The 26,475-nt window shown below is 46.9% G+C and overlaps 1 protein-coding gene across 5 annotated transcripts; it reads right to left on the bottom strand.

Moving 5' to 3' along the window:
• Nucleotides 1-799: 799 nt before the first annotated feature.
• acy1 (aminoacylase 1) lies at nucleotides 800-26,475 on the bottom strand. Of its 5 annotated transcripts, none has more exons than XM_033036872.1 (15): nucleotides 26,375-26,475; nucleotides 24,581-24,683; nucleotides 21,712-21,776; nucleotides 20,154-20,258; nucleotides 19,920-20,014; nucleotides 16,062-16,138; nucleotides 15,023-15,112; nucleotides 13,737-13,793; nucleotides 6,923-6,996; nucleotides 6,231-6,280; nucleotides 4,559-4,703; nucleotides 4,352-4,420; nucleotides 3,504-3,583; nucleotides 3,153-3,213; nucleotides 800-2,445 (listed from the first exon to the last, which is right to left on the bottom strand). In XM_033036872.1, exons 2-15 carry the CDS (start codon nucleotides 24,669-24,671, stop codon nucleotides 2,281-2,283), a joined length of 1,224 nt encoding a protein of 407 aa, XP_032892763.1. In that variant the 5' UTR covers nucleotides 24,672-24,683; nucleotides 26,375-26,475; the 3' UTR covers nucleotides 800-2,280. The 5 variants fall into 5 exon arrangements, with proteins under 5 accessions (XP_032892763.1, XP_032892759.1, XP_032892761.1 ...); XM_033036868.1 differs by lacking the exon at nucleotides 26,375-26,475 and adding an exon at nucleotides 25,516-25,559; XM_033036870.1 differs by lacking the exon at nucleotides 26,375-26,475 and adding an exon at nucleotides 25,487-25,532.

Here is a 26,475-nt window from a genome sequence, read left to right as displayed (position 1 = left end):
TTAAGAGGCTTTTAGATAGGTAAAAGCCTATAAAAATATATATATAGGGAATGGTGGGATATGAGCAGATTCATCAGGACCTCCACCATGCAGGCTATGCCCTCTTCTTGCTGCTACCATTCAGTACTAAGTATAATAATAATAATAATGGATGGGATTTATATAGCGCCTTTCTAATACTCAAGGCGCTTTACATCGCATTATTCATTCACTCCTCAGTCACACTCGGTGGTGGTAAGCTACTTCTGTAGCCACAGCACCTGAAGTCCATGCTTCTAGAATCAGGAATAGCTACTTTCCAACAACTATCAGGTTTTTGAACCGACCTGCACAACCCAAATTCTACCTCAGCAACGGAACACTACGGACTACCAGGGACTTGTCTTCCAATTTTGGTTTGCACTTATGCCTTGTTTTTTTTACACACTCTTTTTCTTTTTACTGGTTTATTGAACATATCTATAATTTTTGGTTTTGTATGTGTTTGGCTGAGTCTACATGCCTGTGATGTTGCTGTAAGCAAGTTTTTCATTACTCTTCTACCTCACTGTACTTGCGCATGTAACAAGAAACACATCTTAACTAATATTATAAGGGAGCTGAGGGCATGGGTAGTGGGTAAGTATTGTTATGGCCGAGAGTGGATTAGCTACGATTTTATTGGATGGCAGAGCAGGCTCAAAGGACCAAATGGACTCTCCCTGCCCCTGTTTCTCATGGTTTTATGCTTAGGCTTAGTGCTGTAAATTATTTATATTTCTTCAGTAAGGATAGACAATAAAAGGCCAGATATAGCAGCCAGCTTGAACTGCACAGAGGTTTATTTTGGAAGAATAAAATCAAGTTTGAATTAGAATCAAATCGTCATAATATCCATAATCTGCAGAACACACATTTACCCACAGAATTCTCGGATTTTTCCATTGTGGAAAGCTCCTGTTCCTTCACAGCGTACGTGTCGCACCATACAGGCACAGTGGTTGAGGCCATATTTTCACGCCCTCCCCACCTGTCCAAAAGAGATACTGACACAATCTTGAATTGTTGCCATCCTCATGGTGCAGATGAGCTCACAATACTATTGTGAGAGGTTCCAGTGAAGAAGGACTGGTGTGGATGGCGTATCTGGGAGAGGAACCTGTAGGTGGCGGATGGTGTTTGCGTCGGCCTGCTGGTAGTAGACACAGGCTTTAAAAAAAATCAAAACACAGGCTTGGGAGGTGCCTGGATGAGCATGTTTGCAGACACTACACACAGCAGTCACTGTGCACTAGTGGTGGAGGGAGGAAGTGTTGTGGTGGGTGGGTGGGTGGGGGAGGAGTAGACGGGGAGCTAATTGAGCAGCTGCTTTGTCCTGGATGGCTCTGAGCTTCTTGTCTGTGGGGGTGAAGAGTGTCCCCCAACTGTGACGTGCCTGAGATGGGTGGGGGGGGGGGGGGGCCTCGGGGTGTCAGGTGTTAATGCTTGAGACACACAGTGATGATGTAACTACTAGGTTTCCCCAGTGGCTTCGACCCAGACCCAGAGCTCTTGTTGGAGGTGGGAAAGGGGCTGTTCTGTGAAGCAGTGGCTCCTGTGAAAAGACAGAGCTAACGTCCATTTGCCCAACACTGGGCACCACTCCCACTGTCCCGACACCAGCCGCTCTCACTGAGAGGCGGAGGGGATGGAGGTGGTTTGAGGGGGGGCTGTGGGTGACAGAGGAGGGCAGAGAGAGGAGAAGGAGTTGGAGAAGGGTGGAGGGAGACCGAGGAAGATCGAGGGGAATGGAGGGGGACAAAGGAAGATGGGGAGAGACAGAGGAGGACTGAGGGGGATCCAGGGAGACAGAGAGAGATAGAGGGTAGAGCCTGGAGGGAAGAGTCAGAGTCATCATGTGGAGAGGTTTCCCGCGATAACAGCAGCCAAATAATCATTGTGAAGAGCGTAAGGCGATCAAGAGGCTGTGAAAAGCCCAAACAAAGGCCAATCATATGAGCCTTGAGAGAGTCGCAATATTCAGTAAGTGAGGTAACACCGCAGAACTCCAGCGTCAGGAGGAGATAAGGGGTGAGGAAGGGGCTGAGGCACGGCTGGGGCGGTGAGTGAGGGTGAGTGGGGGGATGGATGAGTGGGAGAGTGAGGGCGAGTCAGAAGGGGAGTGCAATATCTTTATAATGTTTGGAGGCAGTGTGGTGGAGGAAGAGAAAGGACGTCTATCACAGTGAGGAAGGAAGGAGGGGAGGGGGAGAGAGGGGTCCCGGGTGTTGGGGCAAGGAGGTGGAGAGTAGGTGTGCTGCTTCAGGCTTCCCCAGCGAGGGGTGGGACACAAGCGAGGGCCGGGAGGAGGTGGGTGTAGATGTCAATGCCAGTCAGGAAGACCTTCTGGTTGAGGTGCTCATTGTGGTCGTGCAGCAGGATGGGCGTGTGGTTCATCGGGGAGAATCCAATGGCTGGGTAACCAATCTGTGAGAGTGAAAGGAAGGTCAAAGAGCAGCTTCACCATTACCCCCACACCTCAACACCCCCACATCCTCTCACCCACAACCCCAGTCTCCCATCCCCACTCCCACCCCACACACACTCACATCCCCACTCCCATCCCACACCCCAAACACACTCACACACCCCCACTTCACATACATCCACCAAAACAACCTTCAGCCCCACACCCTCACCCCCACATACCCATGCCACATCTCACCCGCCCACCACAAACACCCCCACCCCCACATACCCATGCAACATCTCACCCGCCCACCACAAACACCCCCACCCCCACATACCCATGCCACATCCCACCCGCTCACCACAAACATCCCCACCCCCACATACCCATGCCACATCCCACCCGCTCACCACAAACACCCCCACCCCCACATACCCATGCCACATCCCACCCGCTCACCACAAACACCCCCACCCCCACATACCCATGCCACATCCCACCCGCTCACCACAAACACCCCCACCCCCACAAACCTCACATCTCAGTCACACCCATACACTTATTCACACCCCAGACAGACAGACAGCCAGACAGACAGCCAGCCAGACAGACAGACGGACGGACAGACGCCCACCCACCCTCACTGTTGACCCCAGCACCAGTCGGAGCTACACTGGGTCGGTGTTCCCCAGCTGTTCCGAGGCCAGGCTGTGGTTATTCTCACCTGCCGGATGAAGCGACTGTCGGTGGAGGCTGGGAAGATCTCACACTGCACCGTCATGTCCCTGGAACACAGGAGGATGCGTGTGTGAGTAAGGGGAGTCAAGCGAAGGGGGTGTGGGTAAGGGGGTACGGGTGTGACAGGGGTGTGAGTGATGGGTAGGAGTTGGGTGATAAGGCTGTGAGTTTTGGGGGGAGGCGAGTGACGGGGAAAGGGTGGGTGATGGGAGTGTGAGTGGCAGAGTGGGTGTGAGTGATGGGGAGGGAGTGAGTGATGGGGAAGGGGTACAGTGATGGAGTGGGTGTGTGGCGGGGTGGTGTGAGGCAAGAGCCCCAGTGTCCTGCACCCACTCACCTCTGTCGACAGGCGTTGCTGAAAGCACTCCACCAGGGATCTGACGGATCAATCGACGTCAGCTTATCACATGTGCTTTTCTGAGAAGGAGAAGAAGACGAGAAGTCACCTCCATGCGCAGACCCAGTACACGATCCTAGTCACTGACCCTGACACGCAGGCGTGGTAGATAGACCCATCACTAACGCTGTTACTCAATCTTCATCAGTGACCCATATACAGGTTGATCTATTCAAGGAGGCTCATTTCAAAGCCCTTGTGTGGACACTGGATCCAGGTTTGATTCACCTACTTCGAGCTAACACAGTTGTGGGAGGGCAGCTGGTTACAGATTAGAGGGTAGTCTGCGGCCGTCTCTCTGCTGCCAGAGCTTCTCCTCAGGTTGTGGGAGCTGTCAACATAGGGAGGTTTCATTCCCTCACACAGGGCAAGAGTTAAGTATGGTGTCCCGATGTGGGGACAGGGTAAGAGTCAGTCTGGATGAACTCCAGTCAACAACAGTCTAGACAAGAGGGAGTCCAGGCTGGACAGAGGATATCAATGTGAGAGGAGCTGGTTCTGGGCTTACCACAGAATGGGAGAGACTTGCCTGGGGAAACTGCACGTGTTCTGGGAGTCCCATCACCCCGACAGCATGAGATCAGTCCAGACACGTTGTCTGCATATATGCAGACGAGCAGTCTAGCCTCACATCGCTGTGGGTGAAGGCAGAGTTACCAGGTCTGAGTTGGAAGACCATTTCTGCAAAACCTGCCAGATTGTTCCAGGGAGTTGGATCCCTCCAATGCTGTCAAAGTAATGATGACTGCAAGTTCTTGTAATACAAATAGCACCCGTCATATTAATACCTGCAAAAATTCACAGACAACTCCTTCCCCTGCTTTCTGACACCACTGCTTCATTTGTTCCTCAAATGCCTGAAAGACAGAAAGTCACAGTGGTCTCCATCGATAGACATTCAAGAGTCCCACTCACTCCCTTCTGTTGAAGTACCACAGGAATCCCTCCTACCTCTCTCTTTGCCATCATTCATCACGTAACACATCATGACTAACCTTGAGGTCCGCAGCTGGAGGAATCCGGATATCAAAGCCTGCCATTAACTCATCAGGGATAACGTTGTATGCCACGCCTCCTTTCAAGGAGGTCAGGTTGACAGTGATGACATCGCCCAGAGTCAGGCACTCACTCTGATTGAGTCTAGACACAACACAGGAGACGGTTATTCTCAGAACCAGGAATGGTCTAAAGGGTGCTCTCTCTGTGTCCTCCTACCCTGCCTTGTCTTGTGGATATGTCCCCTTTTCAGGTGCTTGCTGACCCGATCTGTGCCCTGTGCTCATTCGGCCTGTGCAGTTCATGCTGGTTGTCCATTATCTGTATCTGCTGGTCTTTGCTGCCCCAGTAGATGTACGGTTGTCCCACACTTACTGTACTGTATCTATGCCCGTTTTTTATTGTCATGACTTTAAGCACTCCAGTCATGCCCCCCTGGATATGTCCTCTGTAAACCATTGCTCCTTGCCCTGTGTGTGAAACTATTAGAACAGTAAATACAGACACAGTCCTTTCAGCGCACGTTGTCTGAATTAACCTTTATTATTGACAGTACTTTTGGTCACCTGTGCTAATCCAGGTGCGCCGTAAAAAGCATCCTATTGGGATGCATCATCGTTTGGTTTGGCAACAGCTCTACCCAAACTTCAAAAAGTTGCAGAGAATTGTGGATGTAGCTCAGTCCATTGCACAAACCAGCCTCCCCCCCCCCTTCCCCATCAACTCCATCTACATTTCCTTGGGATGGCAGCCAACATAACCAAGGACTACTCACACCACAATCATTCCCTCCACTCCCCTCTCCCAGCAGGCAGGAGATACAACAGCCTGAAAGCACGTATTTTCCGTGCTGTGATCAGATTACTAAAGGGTCCTTACATAAACTAGGATGAAGTCTCAATCTCCCGTCCTAACTTATTGTGGTCCCCACATTTTTTTCCATCTGCACTTTCTCTGCAGCTATAAAGCTCTATAACATTGTGGCACAACATTCTGCACTCTGGTATTTTTCTCTTTGCATTACCTGTTGAATTTGATTGGGTTGGGCTTGATTGTACCCATGTAAAGTAGGATTTGACTGGATAGCACAAAAACAATTATTTTCACTGTGTCTCAGTCGACGTGACAATAATATACCACGATAAATAATAGTTCACTGCATAACTCAGTCAATTATTTGCTTGGAAGTATTTCAACATTAATTTAGCACTGAGGCTTAACAAGTTGTGACCCTTGTAGCTTCATAGGCAGTCAGGACCCTGGGATTACCCATTGCTCACCTTGAAATAGGATTTGGATTACCCATTGCTCACCTTGAAATAGGATTTAGATTACCCAAACAGGCAGAGGGTTAGCAATCTATCATCTCATCCAAATGTGGCACCCGTGTCTGCAGCGTTACATTATTGTCAGTCAATAGACAATAGATGCAGGAGTTGGTCATTCGGCCCTTCGAGCCAGCGCCACATTCAATGTGATCATGGCTGATCATCCTCAATCAGTACCCCGTTCCTGCCTTCTCCCCATATCACCTGACTACGCTATATTTAAGAGCTCTATCTAGCTCGTGTTAGTGGTGTGTCTGATGTGAGTGACCAACAGTAGATATGAGTTAATTCAGGAAAACCACCACTTGCCCCAAGATGAATGAGAATACGTGTGTAGCCTCACCTCTTCTTCTCTTTCTCTCTGAAGTCCAGGAACGAATTGATAACTCGACGCTTCAATGGTAAAAAAAATAAAGAATTAGCAGTGTCTAAATCCTAATTTTTCTTTCTTTCTTATCTTCAGCTTCTCACCATGGTATCATCAAACAAACTACACCCTCCACATCTTCAGCCCCTCCCCTTCACCATTGGTCTCCAGATGCCCAACATCTACACCTAATTCATGCCTCACTAAATCCAGAGATCCCCATCTTCCCAATTCCTGATCTCCCTAATATTCCTCACCGATCCCTTGCCCATCAATGCATGGAATATTGCATTCCATCAGAGAATCTCACACATCCTCATCGCAGCATTATGACTCTCCCTTATTTTCACCACCTCACACCCAAACCTCACCCCAGCAACATCTTGCACTGTCACAGCGGCTTTGTCCTCACAGATGGACACTGACTTGAGGGACGGACGGAGAGCTGTGAGAATTTCTGGAGAGGAGGAGGAAATAGGCTAGGAGGGAATGAACGGGATGATAAGGGGATAAGTGTGTAGGGGTCTGAGGAAGATAGGACTACAGAGACATAATGAATGGATGGTGGAGGGACTGGGACGTAATGGAGGAGTTTAAGTCATAAAGGTGGAGTTGGGTCTGGAGGCGCTGAGGGGTGTGGAGATCTTCCACTTTACTTCGACACTTACCACCTTTTCTCCAGCGGTGTTCTCGATGAAGCGAGACCCATGTCCTGGGTTACCTGGGCAACGCACTGATACCCCTGACAGGCAGACAAAAATTGGCACAGATTAACAACTGTTAAAATTCCCTTGTCTAACTATTTACGTTTCTGTTATGAAGGCAACTAATATAATCAAAGACCCCACACCACCTTGGTCGCTCCTCGTTGCTATCCTCGGGACGAAAGTACAGGAGCTTGACAGCTCCAGGTTCAAAAGCAGCTTCTTCCCATCAACTATCAGAGCCTTGAACGACCCAGCACAATCCTAACCTTAACTATTCATCCACACTGAACCACGATGGACTTTCCACTATTAGGATTGTTTTATGTACTATGGTTTTTGCACTAGGGTGGTCACTAGTTTGCATAGAATAACCGATAATTAGTTGTGTATTTTTGTTTTGGCATCTAATATGCCTGAAAATCTGCAACAAGTATTTAATTGTTCCAATGCATATGACAAACAAACACTCTTGACTCTCAGGGAAAATTCAGAGTGCAGCTCTCCCTCCCTCTCTCTCTCTCTCTCACCCAGCACTAGTCACAAACTTTCCTATTGCAAGCCTTGAAGTGCTTGATGCACTGGAAGTGTTGGAGGGATTGTGTTGAGGAAGCTCTTTACATACAGATTGGAGTACCCACCACACTCTTGAAAGCTTATCAACCTAACAAGTTAATACACCTTCTTGCTTTGAAGATGTTTCCTGTCCTGTATGTTTCATAAAATATTTCCTGGTTAGGGAAAGTGTGGGCTGAATAGTGAGTGAAGTCCCTGCTACGCGGTTCAATTACTGTTCACAAACCACAACATTATTTCCATAAAGACAGTATCCATCTGCCAATTCATTGTAGTTTCCAGTGATTGTCTAATCCAACTTGGGACGGCAAGAAACTATATTAATAATAATAATAATAATAATCATAATAATATCTTTTATTGTCATTGCACATCAGTGCAACGAGATTTAGTATGCAGCTCCAACCGATGAAAAAGAAAAGTAAAATAAATAAATAAATAAGCTATGATGCGTCTGAGCAACTTGTGTCGTGTAGCAGGCGGAGCACAACTCATCAGCCAAGGCTTGCTGAGTCTAGGTCCCAGATGTATCATTCAAAGTTCCGGTTGGACTTAGCTGGCCAGGCAGCATCGGTGGAGAGAAATTGTCGATGATGTTTTGAGTCGTGACCCTCCTTCAGGCGGATGGAATAGGGAGGTATGGTGGGAAAAGCCTGGCAAGTGATAGCTGGATACAGGAGAGGGAGGAGGTGATTGGCAGATGGGTGGAGCAGTGGCAAAAACTAGAGGTGAAAAGGAGAGAAAAGAGTATCAAGTAAGAAAAGAACAGTCAAATGTAAAGCCAGCACCAGGAATTTGGGTGGAAGGGGACAGGGTGAAGTGGAAAGAGGGGAGATGGTGAACTTGGAGATAGGAGGGGCGGGGATGTACCGTGGAGGGGAAAACTGCTGGGTGTCCCAAACGTTATCTGCCAATTCCCCTCCACAGATGCTGCTCAACCCACTGAGTTTCTCCAACAGTTTGTGTTTTGCTCTCCATTCCGGCATCAGCAGGGACTTGTGTTTCCATTTTACCATTTAACTGGTAATAAGCACCCTTTCAACATTCCCCTGCGCAAGCTGATTTGTATAAAATACAGAACAGAAACTGAAACTGCTAGAAACTTTGCTGGTTGAGAAAAACAGGGTTATTTCTCAATGTTTCAAATCAAAGAAGGGTCTTCTGTTTTTATTTGGATTTCCAATATTTAAGAAAGGCGGGAGAGAGAAAACAGGGAATTTATAGACCAGTTAGCCTGACATCGGTGGTGGGGAAGATGCTGGAGTCAATTATAAAAGATGATATAGTGGCCCAATTGAATAGCAGTAACACGATCGGTCCGAGTCAGCAAGGATTTACGAAGGGAAACTCATGCTTGACTAATCTGGAATTTTTTGAGGATGTAACTAGGAAAACGGACAAGGGAGAACCATTGGATGTAGTGTACCTGGACTTTCAGAAAGCATTTGATAAGGTCCCACAAAGGAAATTAGTGGGCAGAATTATGGCACATTGTATTGGGGGTAGAGTGCTGACATGGATAGAAAATTGGTTGGCAGACAGGAAACAAGGAGTAGGGATTAACGGGTCCCTTTCAGAATGGCAGGCAGTGACTGGTGGGGTACTTCAAGGCTTGGTGCTGGGACTGTAGCTATTTACAATATACATCAATGATTTAGTTGAAGGGATTCAAAGGAACATTAGAAAATTTGCAGATGACACAAAGCTGGGTGGCAGTGTGAACTGTGAGGAAGATGCTATGCAAATGCAGGGTGACTTGGACAGGTTGGGTGAGTGGGCAGATGCATTGCAGATGCAGTTTAATGTGGATAAATGTGAGGTTATCCACTTTGGTAGCAAACACAGGAAGGCAGATTACTATCTAAATGGTGTCAAGTTGGGAAAAGGGGAAGTATAACGGGATCTAAGGGTTCTTGTTCATCAGTCAATGAAAGTAAACGTACAGGTACAGCAGGCAGTAAAGAAAGCGAATGGCATGTTGGCCTTTATAACAAAAGGAGTTGAGTATAGGAGCAAATAAGTCCTTCTGCAGTTGTATAGGGCCCTAGTGAGACCACACCTGGAGTATTGTGTGCAGTTTTGGTCCCCTAATTTGAGGAAGGATATTCTTGCTATTGAAGGAGTGCAGCGTAGGTTTACAAGGTTAATTCCCGGGATGGCGGGACTGCCAAATGCTGAGAAAATGGAGCGACTGGGCTTGTATACTCTTGTGTTTAGAAGGATGGGTGGGGATCTTATTGAAACATATAAGATTATTAAGGGTTTGGACACGCTAAAGGCAGGAAACATGTTCCCGATGTTGGGGGAGTCTAGAACCAGGGGCCACAGTTTAAGAATAAGGGGTGAGCCATTTAGAACGGAGATGAGGAAACACTTTTTCTCCCAGAGAGTTGTGAGTCTGTGGAATTCTCTGCCTCAGAGGGCGATGGAGGCCAGTTCTCTGGATACTTTCAAGAGAGAGCTAGATAGGGTTCTTAAAGATAGCGGAGTCAGGGGATCTGGGGTGAAGGCAGGAACGGGGTACTGATTGGGGGTAATCAGCCATGATCACATTGAATGGCGGTTCTAGTTCGAAGGACTGAATGGCCTCGAAGGACTGAATGGCCTACTCCTGCACCTATTGTCTATTGTCTATGCCATGATGGTATAGTACTGAGCTTAGCTGCCTTCTAAGGAATTGACCCAGGTAACAGTGGCACAGTTGCTTCACTGCACCAGAAACCTGGGTTCAGTCCTGACCTCAGGTGCCATTTACATGGAGTTTCAACATTCTACCTGTTTTCACCAGGTGCCCGAGTTTCCTCCCACAACTCAAAGTCCTGTGGAACAATAGGATAATTAGCTGCTCTTTATTGCCACTGGTGTATAGGGCGTGGTAGAATTTGGGAGGAGATGCAAGAATGTCAGGTGAATTAAACAAAAGGGATTAATGTTAGATTAATATAAATAGGTAGTTGATGGTTGTATGGACTCAATGGGCTGAAGGCTCTATTTCCATGCTGTATCTGTCTATGACACAAACATTCTCATATGCAGCATAAGGAAGTCATGCAATGCCTCAGATTCAGCAAAGTCCATCATGGTCGAAATCTGATTTTAATAGAGCGGATGAATTCAGTGTCCTCAGGTAAGAAAAACAATATTGTCAGGAAAATGTAGCAAGTTATTTGGAAGGCCAATTAAATGATATTTCTTTACAGAAATGTTTCGAGATATTTTCTCCCAGCACCCACCAATTCCTACGTAGCCCAGATATCTTGCTGGAATATGTTGAATGATTCAACCACACAACCCTCTGGGGTAGAGAATTCCAAAAATCCTTCAAATCTGAAATGGGTGACCCTTTCTTCTGAAACTGAACCCCCTGGTTCAATATCCCCACCAGGAAAAACATCGATTCCTATCCTCTCCAGTGCAAGAAAGTCTTTCTCAGAGAAGTGATCCAATGTATTTTCAACCAGACTTGCAACGTTATATATTCCAGGGCCTTGACACGATAGCCAACATTTAATTTGCCTTCTAAATGAGTTCAAGTACCTGCATATTAACCTTTATTTTTCTAGCAATGAGCACCAGATTGGCAACTGAATACCTGCATTCATTGCTCCCTTATCTAATCTTCCCACAAACGTGGATAACCTTGTAAAAGTAAAATTTAAAGGTTATGCAGTGTTAGAGACAGATTGGTGAGCTGATAGAAATATATATGATGCATAGATATGGTAAATAGTCAGAGACTTTTTCCCAGGACCTCTCCTCTCCTGGCAGCATATTACAGCCACCTACCTCTCCCTATGACAGTTTTACCAAGGTCAATTAACCTACAAACCTGCATGTCCTTGGAGTGTGGGAGGAAATCGGAGCATGGGGAGAAAACCCACATGGTCACAGGGAGAACGTACAAACTCCATACCGACAGCACCGGAGACCCTGGTTCGATCCTGAGTGCGGGTGCAGTCTGTATGGAGATTGGCCTCGGTGTAAATTGTCCCTAGTGTGTAGGATAGGCTAGTGTATGGGGTGATTGCTGGTGGGCGCAGACTCGGTGGGACGAAGGGGCTGTTTCTGCACTATCTCTACAAAAAGTGGCAGGAAATGGAGAGATACAGATCATGTGCAGGTAGGTGTGCAGTTTAAATTGGCACCAGACATGGCGGGATGACACACTATGTTTTTAAAAAATGTGATTCATGGAGGATTAGTGTAAATAGGTGGTTGATGTTCAGCATGGACTTGGCGGACTGCAGAGCCTGTTTCCATGCTTTATCTCTGCATAATTCTATGCCGTTTTCTTCATGCTGCATCTGCCATCTTTATGCCCACTTGCATAACATGTCAATATCTCTTTGAAGATACTCTGAGACCTCTTCATCCCTAAATCTGGATGCATTACATGCCATCATTAAATAAGCACTTAAAATAAATGGGGATAGTCGAGGCTCACTGCGCCCCAAGACACTCGACCAGTTACACCTCATCAAATTGAAAATGTTTTAGTTATTCCTACTGTTTGCTTTTAATTTACCAAAGCTATCCAGATACATCCAGATCAAATGCTTCTTAGAACCCAAATATACCACATCCACATAGGCATCATCAGAGAACTCTAATGAATTGTCCAAGCACCATTTCCCTTTCACTGGTCCATGGTGATGCTAATTTACTTTACTCGGATTTTCTCATTGCCGCAATATCACTTCCTAACGAATTAATTCCAGATAAAGGAGTTTAGACTAACTGGTCTGCACTTTCTGCTATTTCTCCTTCCTTCATTCCATGTTTGAATGGTGGTGTTTCATTAGCAGCCATCCAATCTGTTGAGAGCTTTCCAGACAGTAAAGAACTTTGAAAGATCACAAGCAATTGATCCACACCTCTGCCACCATTTCCTTACTATGCCGAGATGCAGATGAACAGGTTGCTGGCATTTGTCAGCCTTCATAGAATCATGAAATCACATGACACAGAAACAAGCCTTTTGGCCCACTGTATCCATGCTGAACATAATCCTATACATGCTAATCCCATTTGCCCGTATTTGACCTGTATCCCTCTATGCCTTTCCTGTGTAAATACCTGCCTAAATGCATTTAGAATATTGTACTTGCATCTGCCATTAAAATCTCCTCTGGCAGCTCATAGACATCACCACCAGGTGAAAAACTTATCCCTCAGATCTCGTTTAAATTTCTCCTTTCTCAAACCTATGTGCTCTAGTTCAAGACTTGCCTGCCTGGGAAAAATATTCTACCTTTGGCCCTCTTAAGTTTATAAACCTCTGTAACCTCACCCCTCAGCTTCCTACATTGCAGTGAGAATAAACCCAGCCTATCCAATCTATTTGTATCACTACAGCCCTCCATTCCAGGCAACATCCTGGTACATCTCTTCCTGGTGTGTGGCGACCAGAATTGTGCACAATACTACAAATGTGGTGCAACCAATGTTTTGAACAACTAAGGACATTCTATCTCTTATACTCAATACCCTGACCTATGAAGGCAAGCACACCAAATGCATTCTTCACTACCCTATCCACCTGTGTTGTCACTTCTGCAATTATGGATTTGTGGCCCCATTTTCATCTCATCAGTTTACCCAATTATATTAACGGTGTTATTTGCTTTGGGTTTCTCCTTTTGCATCCTATTTTTTTTAGTCTATTTTAGCATGCAGTACTGTCTTTCCTATTTTTTCCAATCTTTGTGTAAAGACTTCTAGTAACAGATACTGCAGTCAACAAAATCATTTGAGATAGTGAAACCTGTAATCAAATATCTCCTTACAAAGAGAGCCATGGTTTCGCCTGTGCCTCCTCCTAAGTAGGACCCATATCCCAGTGAGTTTTCCAGTAGTTGAAATGAGAGGCCCACAGCCTGAAAGTCAGTCCATCCTTCTCTCTCTCCACAGATGCTGCCTGACCCACTGGGTACTTCCAGTGATGTCTGCAATATTTTGTTCTCGCTGTAGCCTCACCATCCTTCAGAAGTTTTGTTTACTGGGTATAATGTTCGGCTTGAATGCTAACCAGTGACCCCAACCCAGCACAGTGGAGGCTGCTTCTCGAGGATAAACTGCCCAACTCCTCGACTGCAGTCACAGCACTCGACAGGAGTGACACCACAGGGCAAAGCATGATGAACAGCATTTGAAACCCAAGCACTAACCAGCAGCCAGATCGCAGGAGCTAACAGGTACTCACACCAAACGTTCCTTTCACCGTAGAACACTGTAAAGGTTTCACCAGGGTTGGCCAGACCTGGAGACAATAAGTTCAGTAATTAGTAACGGTGCTCAGAAATGCATGACTACATCTAGTGTAAATATTACAGGTGAAGTGTGGACAAAGGGGCTCAATGGCCCACCGGGTAAATACACTGCTGGGAACCAATTAATGGCCCCAGGATCAAACTCCAGTCTGCACAGACGGTTAGGGATGGTGTGGGGAGAAATGCCCCATGGGAATGCTGAGAGACATTGGCCTTTGATTGTCAAGGAGTTGGAAATGGAGCAGCCCCACAGGCCTAAGGCCTTGTTGATGGTTTACATCAGGAGCTCAATTCTCAGGCAGTGCATAGTGGAACCTGAGGCTTCTGGGCTTTCTTAGTATCTCCACCTGCAGCGGGCTCTGGCTCAAAGCAAATGCTATCAAACGGCTCAGCAGAATCTGTGGATGTGTTCGCCCATTGGTGATTCTGCGGCAGAAACTGGTTTGACGAGATAGCAAGAGTGGATGGGCAGCAAGCAACGGCTGGGGTGGTGGGCAGGCGAGCCATGGTAGGGTCAGTGATGGTAGGAGTGGAGGAGTGCGTACCAAGTATCAGGAGTGAAAGACTGGAGGAGAAACCAGAATGGGTGGGTAAAGACCAGAAGCAGAGAACTGGGGGGCAGGCGGCTCTGACTCTGATGGGTGAGGTGCCTTCATGTACACCCGGATGAGCTGTGAGAAAGGGTCTGAGCCATGCCGCAGTGAATTGATGGGCCCCGAGTCTAGGTGCAGATGTGTTTAGGGGTCGGGTACTGGGCCAAGGCTGGGTCAATCTGGAGCAGAAGGAAACGGTATGGGTTTGAGTCAACTTTTAGCTGGTCTACTGCTTGTGTGCTGCTCAGTGGTAACAAATGCTTGGTTCCTCTCCATGCAGAGTGTAGAGCATACTGGAATCTCAACCAGCCCGAGCCTTTAATGCCTTGCATCGAGAGAGAAGAATATCCACATGTGCTTCATAGGGTAATGGAATATCTGTGATCTCCCTACCATTTAGTCAGAGGGATTCTGCTCATCCCATGCAGTGCAGACAAGATGTGGTGTGCTGCAGGGTGTGTGTTCTGGGCATGTCTGTGGGGAACACAGGGAGATGTGGTGAGCTGCTGGGTCTGTGGGGAACACAGGGAGATCTTGCTGGAAGGCCATGACCTGGAGCTAAAAAAAACAGGGAGAGAAACAGAAATCTGAAATTGGAAAAAACTTGGGGAAGAATTGTGTCTTACCTTCATCAAGGGCAAACCCAATATTCAAAGCTCGGAACTCTTCACTCTCGACCAACTTTTCCATTCCATTCCGACCTCCAATCTCCTCGTCTAAGGCAGAGGAAACACACTTCAGACACCACTGCAAGATGTCTAGCCGCCACACTAGTCTCTCCAGAATGTACCTACACTGTGAATGGGAATGGAGATGAGCAGGGATGGCCCCTGCTCTGGCTCGGTTGTCTTGATCTCACCCCCATGCATTGTGGCATCAATGCCCGGCCAGCACTAGTGCCCAGTGCAGTCAGTTTGGCCTTGCTGAGGGAGTGCCGTCTTTCAAATGGCATGTTGAACCAACCACCTATCTATGGATGCTAAACACCCCACGCATGCCACAGCCAAGAAAGCACACTGGTGTCTCTGCTTCCTCAAACGATTGAGGAAATTAGTCATCACTCCAATGATGCTTTCATTTTTTTTACAGATGCACCATAGAAAGCATCACAGCTTTTTATGGCATCTGCTCTGCCCAAGACCCCAGGCATTTGCAGAAGTTGTGAACACAGCCCAGTCCATCACACAGCCCAGCATCACCCCATCGACTCGATCTACACTTCACGCTGCCTTGGGAAAGCATCTAACATAATCAAGGATCACTTACACTCTTCTCCCCTCTCCCATCAAGCAACAAGCAAATGGTACAACAGTTTGAAAGCACATACCTTCAGATTCAAGAATAATGCTCTACCAGACTTGAATGGACCTCTCACAAGCTAAAACATATTTCCCATCTTCTATTCTACCTCGCGATCCATCTACTTTGTTTTTTTCTGCACCTTTTAATAATAAACGACTGCCAATACTAATACCAGGACATTGGACGAATCTCAACATTGACAGGGTAAGGCACTAACTAGACACCTTTCTCTTTCCCTTCAAACAGTGGGTGGCACAGGGTCAAAGGGAAGCATATACAAGGGTGGTTACAGTGCTACTAAAACTAAAACGACAAAATCACTAGCAGCCCTGGGCATCAGATGTCTGAGCTTTTTATCCTTACCAGGAACAATCGACAGGTGAATTGTCCTTGGAAATCTTTTGCCCTCCAATTTCAACCTTCGAATTGCTTCAATGTACCTGTGAGGAACAGGTAATAAGTGATTCTGGAATCTACAGGATTTGTCACTGAATCAGAGTGTTATAGACTAAGCCACAATGAACAGCATACAATCACAAGGATCCCATTACATGCTTTCAATGTGAAAGGGTCACATTGTCCAAGTGGGAAAGGCCAATGTACATTAGATACTCATACAACAGATATGGCATGGATTGGAGGGAGCACTATGCCACCTTCCTTTACATACTTCACAAAGAACTAGCAGTATCTACCTCCTCCTAACTTTCTATTGTGTTTCAGTTGAAGGTTGTAGGATGGTGTGGGAAAGCCAATTGATCAAAATGGTTCACAGAATGAACAACTAGCCAACAATGGCTTGGCTGAAAGCAAAATACAAAACACATATAATACTCAACAGGTCAGGCACATCTGTGGAGAGAAACTGTCAACTTTTCAGGTGATTTCTGATCAATTCGACCTGAAACATTGTTTTTCGTTCACCAGATGCTGCCTAAACTGTTTTTCCAGCATCTGTTTTTATTCAGCGTTTCCAACATCTGAGGCTTACTTTTGAATGCCTTTATCCAAGCAACCATTCAACGCCCATGTTATGTAATTACAGAGACATGACAATGGACTCAGAACACATACATTTCCCATGTACCACCATGGGCCACTCGACGACAATAGACCATAGGTGCAGGAGAAGGCCATTTGGCCCTTCGAGCCAGCACCGCCATTCAATGTGATCATGGCAGATCATCCCCAATCAGTACCCCGTTCCTGCCTTCTCCCCATATGCCCTGACTTCGCTATCTTTAAGAGCCCTATCTAGCTCTCTTTTGAAAGTATTCAGAGAACCGGCCTCCACCGCCCTCTGAGACAGTGAATTCCACAGACTCGCAACTCTCTGTGAGAAAAAGTGTTTCTTCGTCTACATTCTAAATGGCTTACCCCTTATTCTTAAACTGTGGCCCCTGGTTCTGGATTCCCCCAACATCGGGAATATGTTTCCTGCCTCTAGCGTGTCCAAACCCTTAATAATCTTATATGTTTCAATAAGATCCCTTCTAAACTGCAAGGTATACAAGCCCAGCCGCTCCATTCTCTCAGCATATGACAGTTCCGCCATCCTGAGAATTAACCTTGTAAACCTACGCTGCACTCCCTCAATAGCAAGAATGTCCTTACTCAAATTAGGGGACCAAAACTGCACACAATACTCCAGGTGTGGTCTCACTTAGGCCCTATACAACTGCAGAAGGACCTCTTTGTTCCTATACTCAACTCTTCTTGTTATGAAGGCCAACATGCCATTTGTTTTCTTCACTGCCTGCTGTACCTGCATTTCATTGACTGATGAACAAGGACCCCCAGATCCCGTTGTACTTCCCCTTTTCCCAACTTAACACCATTTAGATAATAATCTGTCTTCCTGTTTTTGCTACCAAAGTGGATAACCTCACATTCATCCACATTAAACTGTATCTGCCATGCATCTGCCCACTCAACCAACCTGTCCAAGTCACCCTGCATTCTCATAGCATCCTCCTCACAGTTTACACTGCCACCCAGCTTTGGTGGCAAATCTGCAAATTTGCTACTGTTACATAGAAAGTAGGTGCGAGAGTAGACCACCAGGTCCGTCGAGCCCGCACCGCCACTCGCTCATGGCTGAACACTAAACAGACACACTTACCCACAAACAGTAGACACAAGACACAGAACACAAGACACTACCCTCCCCTTTATACCGCTATCACCCCTCTCCACCCCAAGAACCTCGTGATCTCCTGGGGGAGGCAAAAAACCGGATAAAAACCCAGGTCCAATTCGGGAAAAAAATCCGGGAAATTCCTCTCCGACCCCAATCCAGGCGATCGACACTTGTCCAGGAGATCACTCAGGTCTTACTATACTAACCATACCTAGGTCCATATCCCTGCCCTCTCCCCGTAGCCCCTTATCCCCTTGGCAGCTAAAAAACCATCTATTTTAGTCTTAAATATATTTAAAGTTTCTGCTTCCACTGCTCCCTGGGGCAGTGAATTCCATAAATTAACCACCCTCTGGGTGAAGAAGTTCTTCCTCATCTCAGTTTTAAAAGAGCCCCCCCTTATTCTGCAACTATGTCCCCTAGTTCTAGTTTCCCCGATCATTGGGAACATCCTCGGTGCATCCACCCGATCAAGGCCCCTCACGATCTTATATGTTTCAATGAGATCGCCTCTCATTCTTCTAAACTCCAAAGAGTAGAGTTCCAGCCTACTTAACCTTTCCTCATATGTCAATCCCCTCATTGCAGGAATTAATCTTGTAAACCTTCGCTGCACTGCCTCCAGGGCTAGTACATCCTTTCTTAAGTATGGACCCCAGAACTGTACACAGTATTCCAAATGTGGTCTCACTAATACTGTGTACTGTTACTTTGAATCTCTTCATTTAAATCATTCATGTACATTATAAATAGATGCGATCCCAGCACCGAGCCTTGCGGTACCCCACTAGTCACTGCCTGCCATTCTGAAAGGGACCCGTTAATCCCTACTCTTTGTTTCTTGTCTGCCAACCAATTTTCTATCCATGTCAGCACTCTACCCCCAATACCATGTGCCCTAATTTTGCCCACTAATCTCCTATGTGGGACCTTATCAAATGCTTTTTGAAAGTCCAGGTACACTACATCCACTGGCTCTCCCTTGTCTATTTTCCTAGTTACATCCTCAAAAAATTCCAGAAGATTAGTCAAGCATGATTTCCCCTTTGTAAATCCATGCTGACTTGGACCGATCCTGTTACTGCTATCCAAATGTGCCGCTATTTCATCTTTTATAATTGACTCCAGCATCTTCCTCACCATCAATGTCAGGCTAATTGGTCTATAATTCCCGGTTTTCTCTCTCTCTGTCTTTCTTAAAAAGTGGGATAACATTAGCTACCCTCCAAGCCACAGGAACTGATCCAGAATCTATAGAACATTGGAAAATTATCACCAATGCGTCCACGATTTCTAGAGCCACTTCCTTAAAAAGTACCCTGGGATGCAGACCATCAGTCCCTGGGGATTTATGAGCCTTCAGTCCCATTAGTCTACCCAACACCATTTCCTGCCTAATGTGGATTTCCTTCAGTTCCTCCATCACCCCAGATCCTCTGGCCACTAGTACATCAGGAAAATTGATTGTGTCCTCCTTAGTGAAGACGGATCCAAAGTACCTGTTCAACTCATCTGCCATTTCCTTGTTCCCCATGATAAATTCCCCTTTTTCAGTCTTCAAGGGTCCAACTTTGGTCTTAACTAATTTTTTCCTCTTCACATACCTAAAGAAGCTTTTACTATCCTCCTTTATATTCTTGGCTAGCTTACCTTCATACCTCATCTTTTCTCCCCGTATTGCCTTTTTAGTTATCTTCTGTTGCTCTTTAAACATTGCTCTTTAAACAGGATTGTAGATTGAGTTGATTTTTCCCTCCTTCCAACATGGAAATTAATTCTAACTGTAGTTCCCACCCCAATGTCAAAGCAGGAAAGGCTCGGACTAAAATTTCAAAGTGGAGCCCTCTTTAAATGAGAACAGAGCCGCACTCGTGATACTCTGTCGGTCATGCAGCAACTGTTCTCATATAAAATATCATTAACCTGCACCATTAACGGCTCCTCTTTACACAGATGCTGCCTGGCCTGCTGAGCACTTTTGTTTTTATTTCAGTGTCTGCAGCGTTTTGCTTCTTCATTACCGGGACCCACACCCCTGCTAGTTTGCTTGCCTCGGTGCCAATCCTGGGTGTCAAACTCACTGAATAGTCACACACTTCATGTCCTGTGATCCTCGGCCGTATATATTCCCCTCTTCGTCCTTCTGAGCTGCAAATGGGTCAAACCTCCAGTGCTGCTGCAGATAGAAAGAGAAGAGTGAGCCCAGATCTTCACCGTCCCATCGGCTCACTAACCCCTGCCCAACCCCCCCCCCCCCCCCCACCACAACCGCACAAAGCCACCCACACCTGCCCAACTCCATCTCTCTCCCTTACCTCGAATACTGGAACCACGTCCATGTGGGAGTTGAGGAGGATGGATTTCAGCTTGGGGTTAGTCCCCTCCCAGCTGAGGATGAGGACCCGGAGGCCAGGCACGACCTGTACAAGAAGAACACAAGCCTCAGCACCGGCTGAGCTCAGAGCCATGGACTTAACGCAGCCCCCTGACAAGAGGGGACATCACAAGATGCTTTGCAGAAAAAAGAAGTGGCATGCAAATAAGCCTGATCAAAGATATGGAAAAAAGTGAAGAGGCGAGGCAGCCAAAAAGTGTAGGAGGGAATTCCAGAGCTCAGTGTGTGGGCAGCCAAAAAGCCCTTTATATTTATTTGCCACCCACTGCACTAGGGCTAATTTACAGCAGGACATTATCCTACCAGCAAATTTTGGGATGTGGAAGGAAACTATCCATCAATAGTAGAAAGATAAAAATGTCATAATCCTGAGACCAAACTATAGTAGCAACAATCCAGGTGGCTGAGCAGGTTATGGAGAATTTTGTCAACCAGCCTGTGATGGGATTTAAACATCAGTAGGGGAATTCTCAATTGGAGGTGTTGTTGGATGAGTCACAAATAAGGCAGGCTGGGTAAGGATGCAAGTCTTCCCTCCAGATGGATGTTAATGAACTAGATGGCATTTTTAAAACCAACTAATAAATTAGTGGTCATCAATTTTAACACCTGTATTTTCTTTTACATTTCAGTTTACTAATGAAATTTAGCTTCTGTGGCTACTGTGTGGGATTTGAACTGGTTTAAGATTAGGGTTTTTAAGATTCTGGCCTCCAGGTTACTGGTCTAGAAAGTGACTGCCTTTCTATAAGACAGATGTTTTACTGCAATTATACAGGGTCTGAGGAAGACCACGCCTGGAGTATCATGTTTAGTGTTGTTCTATACCGAAAACAGAATGTAATTGCTTCAGTAGAAATGCGGCACTACAGTATAATTCAGCCTATTTCCTTCGCTCCATAGATGCTGCCTCACCCGCTGAGTCACTCCAGCATTTTTGTCTACCTTCGATTTTCCAGCATCTGCAGTTCCTTCTTAAACAGTACAGTATAACAGACTGGTTCCATGGATGGTGAGTTTGCCACATTAGGAAAGATTGTCTCTACTCTCAAGAATATATAAAACAGATAGGATACTTAATTGAAACACATAGAACTCAACATAATAAATATGGGGTCGATATTTCCCCTGCCTGAGGCGACTAGACCTGAAGTTCAGTTTCAAAACAGAAGGCAAGTCGTCATGGATAGGAAAGATTTAAAGTTATTGAGTTCACTGAAAAGAGAGATTGATGGATTTCTGGATATTGAGGGAATCGAAGGACATCATGTCAGGGCAGGAATGTGGAGCTGAGGTGGAGGGTCAATCATGATGACTGGCAGAGCAGATGCAAATGGCCAGACAAACTATTCCTGCTATTTCATATTTAATCTTGGATAATTCTCACACCTCCTCTTCCCAAAATACTTGTATAAAAATGATCCAAATTCATTCTTGTGAAACTACTCTACGGTGTTGAGCAGGGGCTTATCACTCACCTCGATTTTCTTACAGGGAAGACCCAGTTCTATACTGAGCTTCTCCAGGAATTCAATGGCACCATCTGAAAAACATAGTAATCACTCAATCTGTTGTGCAGTTTGTACAAATGTGGTGGTTATAACAATTGTTACCAATATCAACAGCAGTACTGTCATCTTACAAGGGCAGGTCAGAGACTGGGTGTCCTGTGGTAGGTGATTCACCCCCTGACATATACAAGGATAAGAATACTCTCCACCAGCCTGCATGAGTGTGGCTTCAACAATACTTAAGAAGCTCAACACCATCCAGAACAAAGCAAAGTGGAGTACCCCACTCCACTCCCTCAATCGTGTAGTACACTTTTTGCAGTATGCACCAACTACAAGGAACCCAGCAGGTACTCCACATGCCTGTTCAGTCAGTCCCACCACCTCTACCATGTGGAGCAAGGGCACAGCCAGCATGTCACGACATTAGCAACCACCCTGCAGGTTCCCCACACACCATCCTGCCCTGGAAATCCATCACTGGCCCTTTGTTGCGGTATTCCCAACCCAAAGCAGCCGAAATAACTTTACTGCACAGGCTGCAGCAGTTCAAAACTTCAGTTCGGGTCACTGTGGCAGATGTTGACGATTGCTTGCCTGGGCAAGATCACCCACATCCAGTGAAAGAGCTAACCCATTCCTTAAAACATACTTTTCTAATCCATCTACTGGCTGTCCACTCCGTCACTTTCACCAGTGGGCATGTTCAGAAATCTTTCCCTGTCTTGAACACAGGCATCCTTTGATTCATTCTGCTTATTTCCATGATAAAGCCATAGTGTCTCTGGGGATAGTGTCCTTGATTAAGGATCTGTTTATGTAGCAGAGTGTGTCATACCCTTTAAAAGAACACCATACCAAAATACTCATAATACATTTCACCCAGTCTTTCATTAACAAAGAGTGGCACAGTGGCACGGAGCAGTGTTGCTGCCTTACAGTGCTAGAGACCCACGTTCGATCCTGACTACAGGTGCTGTCTGTATGGAATTTGTACGTTCTCCCCATGGCATGGGGTTTCCCTGGGTGCTCCAGTTTCCTCCCACACTCCAAAGATGTACTCCAAAGGTTAATTGACCTCGGTAAAGATTGTAAATGGTCCCTAAATGTAGGATGGTGCTAGTGCATGGGGATTTCTGGTCGGCACAAATTCAGTGGGCCGAAAGGCCTGTTTCCGCGTTGCATCTCTCTAAACTAAACTAAAATCCCATTTAGTGAAACACCTGCTAGGAATATGCCCATGTTGTGATTTGTGGAATCAATGTAACTACCCCAGGTAAGAGAAATTTGACCTTATACCAGTTCCCAAAACTGCCCAATCTCCTTCCCCTTAGCTGTAGACCTTCCTGGACGAGGAAATGCCCCCAGGATGACTATCTTGCTGTCCTAACGAATGCCTGTATTCACAATGGTGAGAGTTTAAAAAAAATTTAATCAGAGTTGTATCACCCAAAATATTATACTAAACACTGATGCCACTAACAGTTGGATCAAATATGCACCTGTGCATATGTCCTGTGGCCATCAAGGGCTCTGTACCCATCTCAGTAAGGGACATCTGAACGTAGCTGGAGGTCCAAACATCCAACGAGAGGCAGAACGGCTCCTCTGAATGAAGGAGAGATAAGCCAGTGCTTAGCCATCCCATTACCCCCTTCAGGCTTCTGCATCAAGTGGTTGGACCTAGTTAAATGAGTGACATTCATTCTCCTTGTAGTTAAGATGAAGTGTGCACAACAGCCTGGCAAGTCAGTCGCATCTGTCCAGCTGCATGTGGCCTCGCCCACAGCTGGCTTCAGAGGCTGGGGGTTTGTGAGAAGAGTGATGGAGATAAAACCATTCGCCGAAACTGGTGCTCCTTGTCATTTGGGGGGGGGGGTCGAGTTGGGAGTCACAACTCCCAAATGGGGCTCTGCCCCATTTCCCCACCCATCCCACAAAGTACCAAGTACAACCGTCCAGAGTAAGTTGGATTTAGAGGGGAATACTGGAACTGTAGCATAGGTCCCGAACATTGTCGGCAAATAATTAAAGCACCTCTGCAGTCAAATTGTGTCGTCGTGGTGACCCGCAAACCTTGCACAACCGAAATGCTGACAACGGCACTTGCTGCACAATAAGTGGTGCAAAGGTCAGTTGGGAGGCATGATCAATGATTAACGTTTAATTTAGTTTGGTGGTACAGCAGGGAAACGGGCTCTTCTGCCCACCGAGTCCACTTGACACGAATTATCCCGCTTTCTCAACAACTCGCGACACGCCGAGGGCAATTTACAGAAGCCCGCACGTCTTTAGGACGTGAAAGGAAACCGCGGGCACAGGGAGAACGTGAATACTGCACACAAGCAGCACCCGAGGTCAGAATCAAACCCAGGACATTGGCGCTGCGGGGCAGCAGTTCCACCAAGCTGCGCCCTGTGTTGCCGAGCGTCACCCGACCCCACTTCAATGGTCTCGCATGAACTGTCGAAGTGTCCCGCCACCTCATGTGCAGCCATCCCAATTTTAATTACCAGTTTCTTAGAGACTGCAATCTCAGTCTGAACATTTCTAGCCATTTGGTCACCATTTATCACACTGTCCAACTACCATGAAAATGACAGTGCATGGTAATAAACATATGCCGGCCTGATGAAAGTAAATGGAAGAGCATTTATTTTACTACATGTGATTACAAATTAATAGGTCAAAACTTCAAGCACTTTGTGAGAATAAGTAAAATAGTAGTCAGGCAGGAAGATAACACATGACATTGGGAGGCTACAGCTGAATCTCTGGTGCTCTGTGACAGAACTAAAGCAGCATCACCGCTGCCCCCTCTGCCCATAAACCTTACCATAGTCCGGCCGAGGGTGCACCGTCCTGATCCTCAGGTACTCTCGGAACAACCGGACTGATGGATGCTCCTCTTCCTGTATCCCTCCCATTCTGGGCTGAACCTGTCGACAGACAAGAGATACAGGTCACCGCAGCAGAAACAACAGCATCTGCCACGACAGGATGGGGAACAGATCGAGCAAAAGATGATCCGCTCGCTCGCTGCCCCATATCCCCCGCCCCGCGATCCCTCTCTACACCCGTGCAGCTCTCCCACTCACCGCTCTCCCGGCCCCGAACCCTTTCCCGGTGCAGCGGCGCGGACGCGGTTGTGGCCCCGAGATAATCTGTCGGCGCCTTGGGCCTGACTGAGACTCTGGTCGTCGCTCCGCCCCGGGGAGGAGCGGGAGGCGGTCCCGGACTGGACACCCTGAGCTGGTGGCAAACACATCCCAGCGGACCGCTCGTCCCGGATACTGATCACCAATCCCCCTCCCCCTGGGTTACCCACTCCCCGAAGATCACTCCCCCCGATATTCAACCATTCCTCCCAGCCCCTCCCAAAAAGACCACCCACTTCGCCCCCACAGGTCATTCCCTCCCGGATACTCACTCAGGTCACTCTACCCAAACACTCATCCTCACTCTCCCATGATCAGTCTCACATTCCCCCCGCAACACTCACCCCAGACGGTAACCACATCCCCCCAGGATCACACTCCCCAAACACTCATCTACTCCTGGGATCACTCTCCCTCAACTGTAATCCAACCCTGGAATCACTCTTCCCGAAGTTTTACCCTACGCCGAGGCTTACTCTCCCTGAACACTCACCCTTCTGAAATTACCCTACCCAGGCAACTAACCGCTCCCCAACCTCCGCCCCACCTACGATCACACTCCCCTGGCAATCAACACTCCTCACCCTTCCAGTCACACTCCCTGGACACTCACCATCGCCTGCTGAATCCCACTCCCTTGACCCTCAGCCTCCCTCCAATCACAGTTCATGGACACACACCAACCACCACCCCGGACCGCCCTCCCTGGATCACTTTCCCGGACTCTCACTCCAGAGATCACTCTCCCGCCGTCGCAGAATCTCTCTGCCTGGACACGACACTCAATCCTCCTCCCTGGATCAATCTCAATGGGCACAGCCCACCCGGGAATATTTACCCCACTCACCTCCCACCCCCGTCACTCACCCCTGACGCTCACGCTCCTTCCCTGGAGCATTCATACACTCGCCCACCCTCCAATCCACCCCACACCCCTCCGGTCGCACTTGGGTGGTGGGTGTGTGGAACGAACTGCCAGAGGAAATGGTTGAAGCAGGTACAATGACAACATTTAAATTACATTTCCAAAGGTACATGGATTGGAAAGGTTCATACAGATATGGATTAAAACGCGGGCAAATGGGACTAGTTTAGATGGGGCATTTTATAGGCATGAAGAGGAATTCCTACAATGAATCTGCTTAAGCTTCACTACATTCATAAGTTTTAGATCTTTCGGCCCATTAAGTCTACTTTCACGTTCAATCATCCCTCTCAACCCCACTCTCCTGCCATCTCCCCTTAACCCCCCGACACCATTACTAATCAAGAATCTGTCAATCGCCACCTTAAAAATACCCAATGACTTAGCCTCCAAAGTCGTCTCAAGAAATTCCTCCTCACCTCCTTTCTAAAGTTACGTCATTATATCACAGGGAGAGCCACAAGAATCCGGGGAGCAAGGAGGAGAAAGAAAAGAGACAACACATTCGATGAGATGTCCCTGCGTCGTGGACATTGAGGAGACCTACTGATATCCTGGCGATATATGGCGATTGATATGACCGAGCGCTATCCTGGCGATTAACGATACCCAGTACTATGCTGGCGATATGTGGCGTTTGATGGACCC

This window comes from Amblyraja radiata, chromosome 18 (assembly GCF_010909765.2).
Source record: "Amblyraja radiata isolate CabotCenter1 chromosome 18, sAmbRad1.1.pri, whole genome shotgun sequence".
Classification (NCBI taxonomy): domain Eukaryota; kingdom Metazoa; phylum Chordata; class Chondrichthyes; order Rajiformes; family Rajidae; genus Amblyraja; species Amblyraja radiata.
Note: the sequence above shows the minus strand (reverse complement) of the source record. Positions and strands in the feature narration are given on the sequence as shown.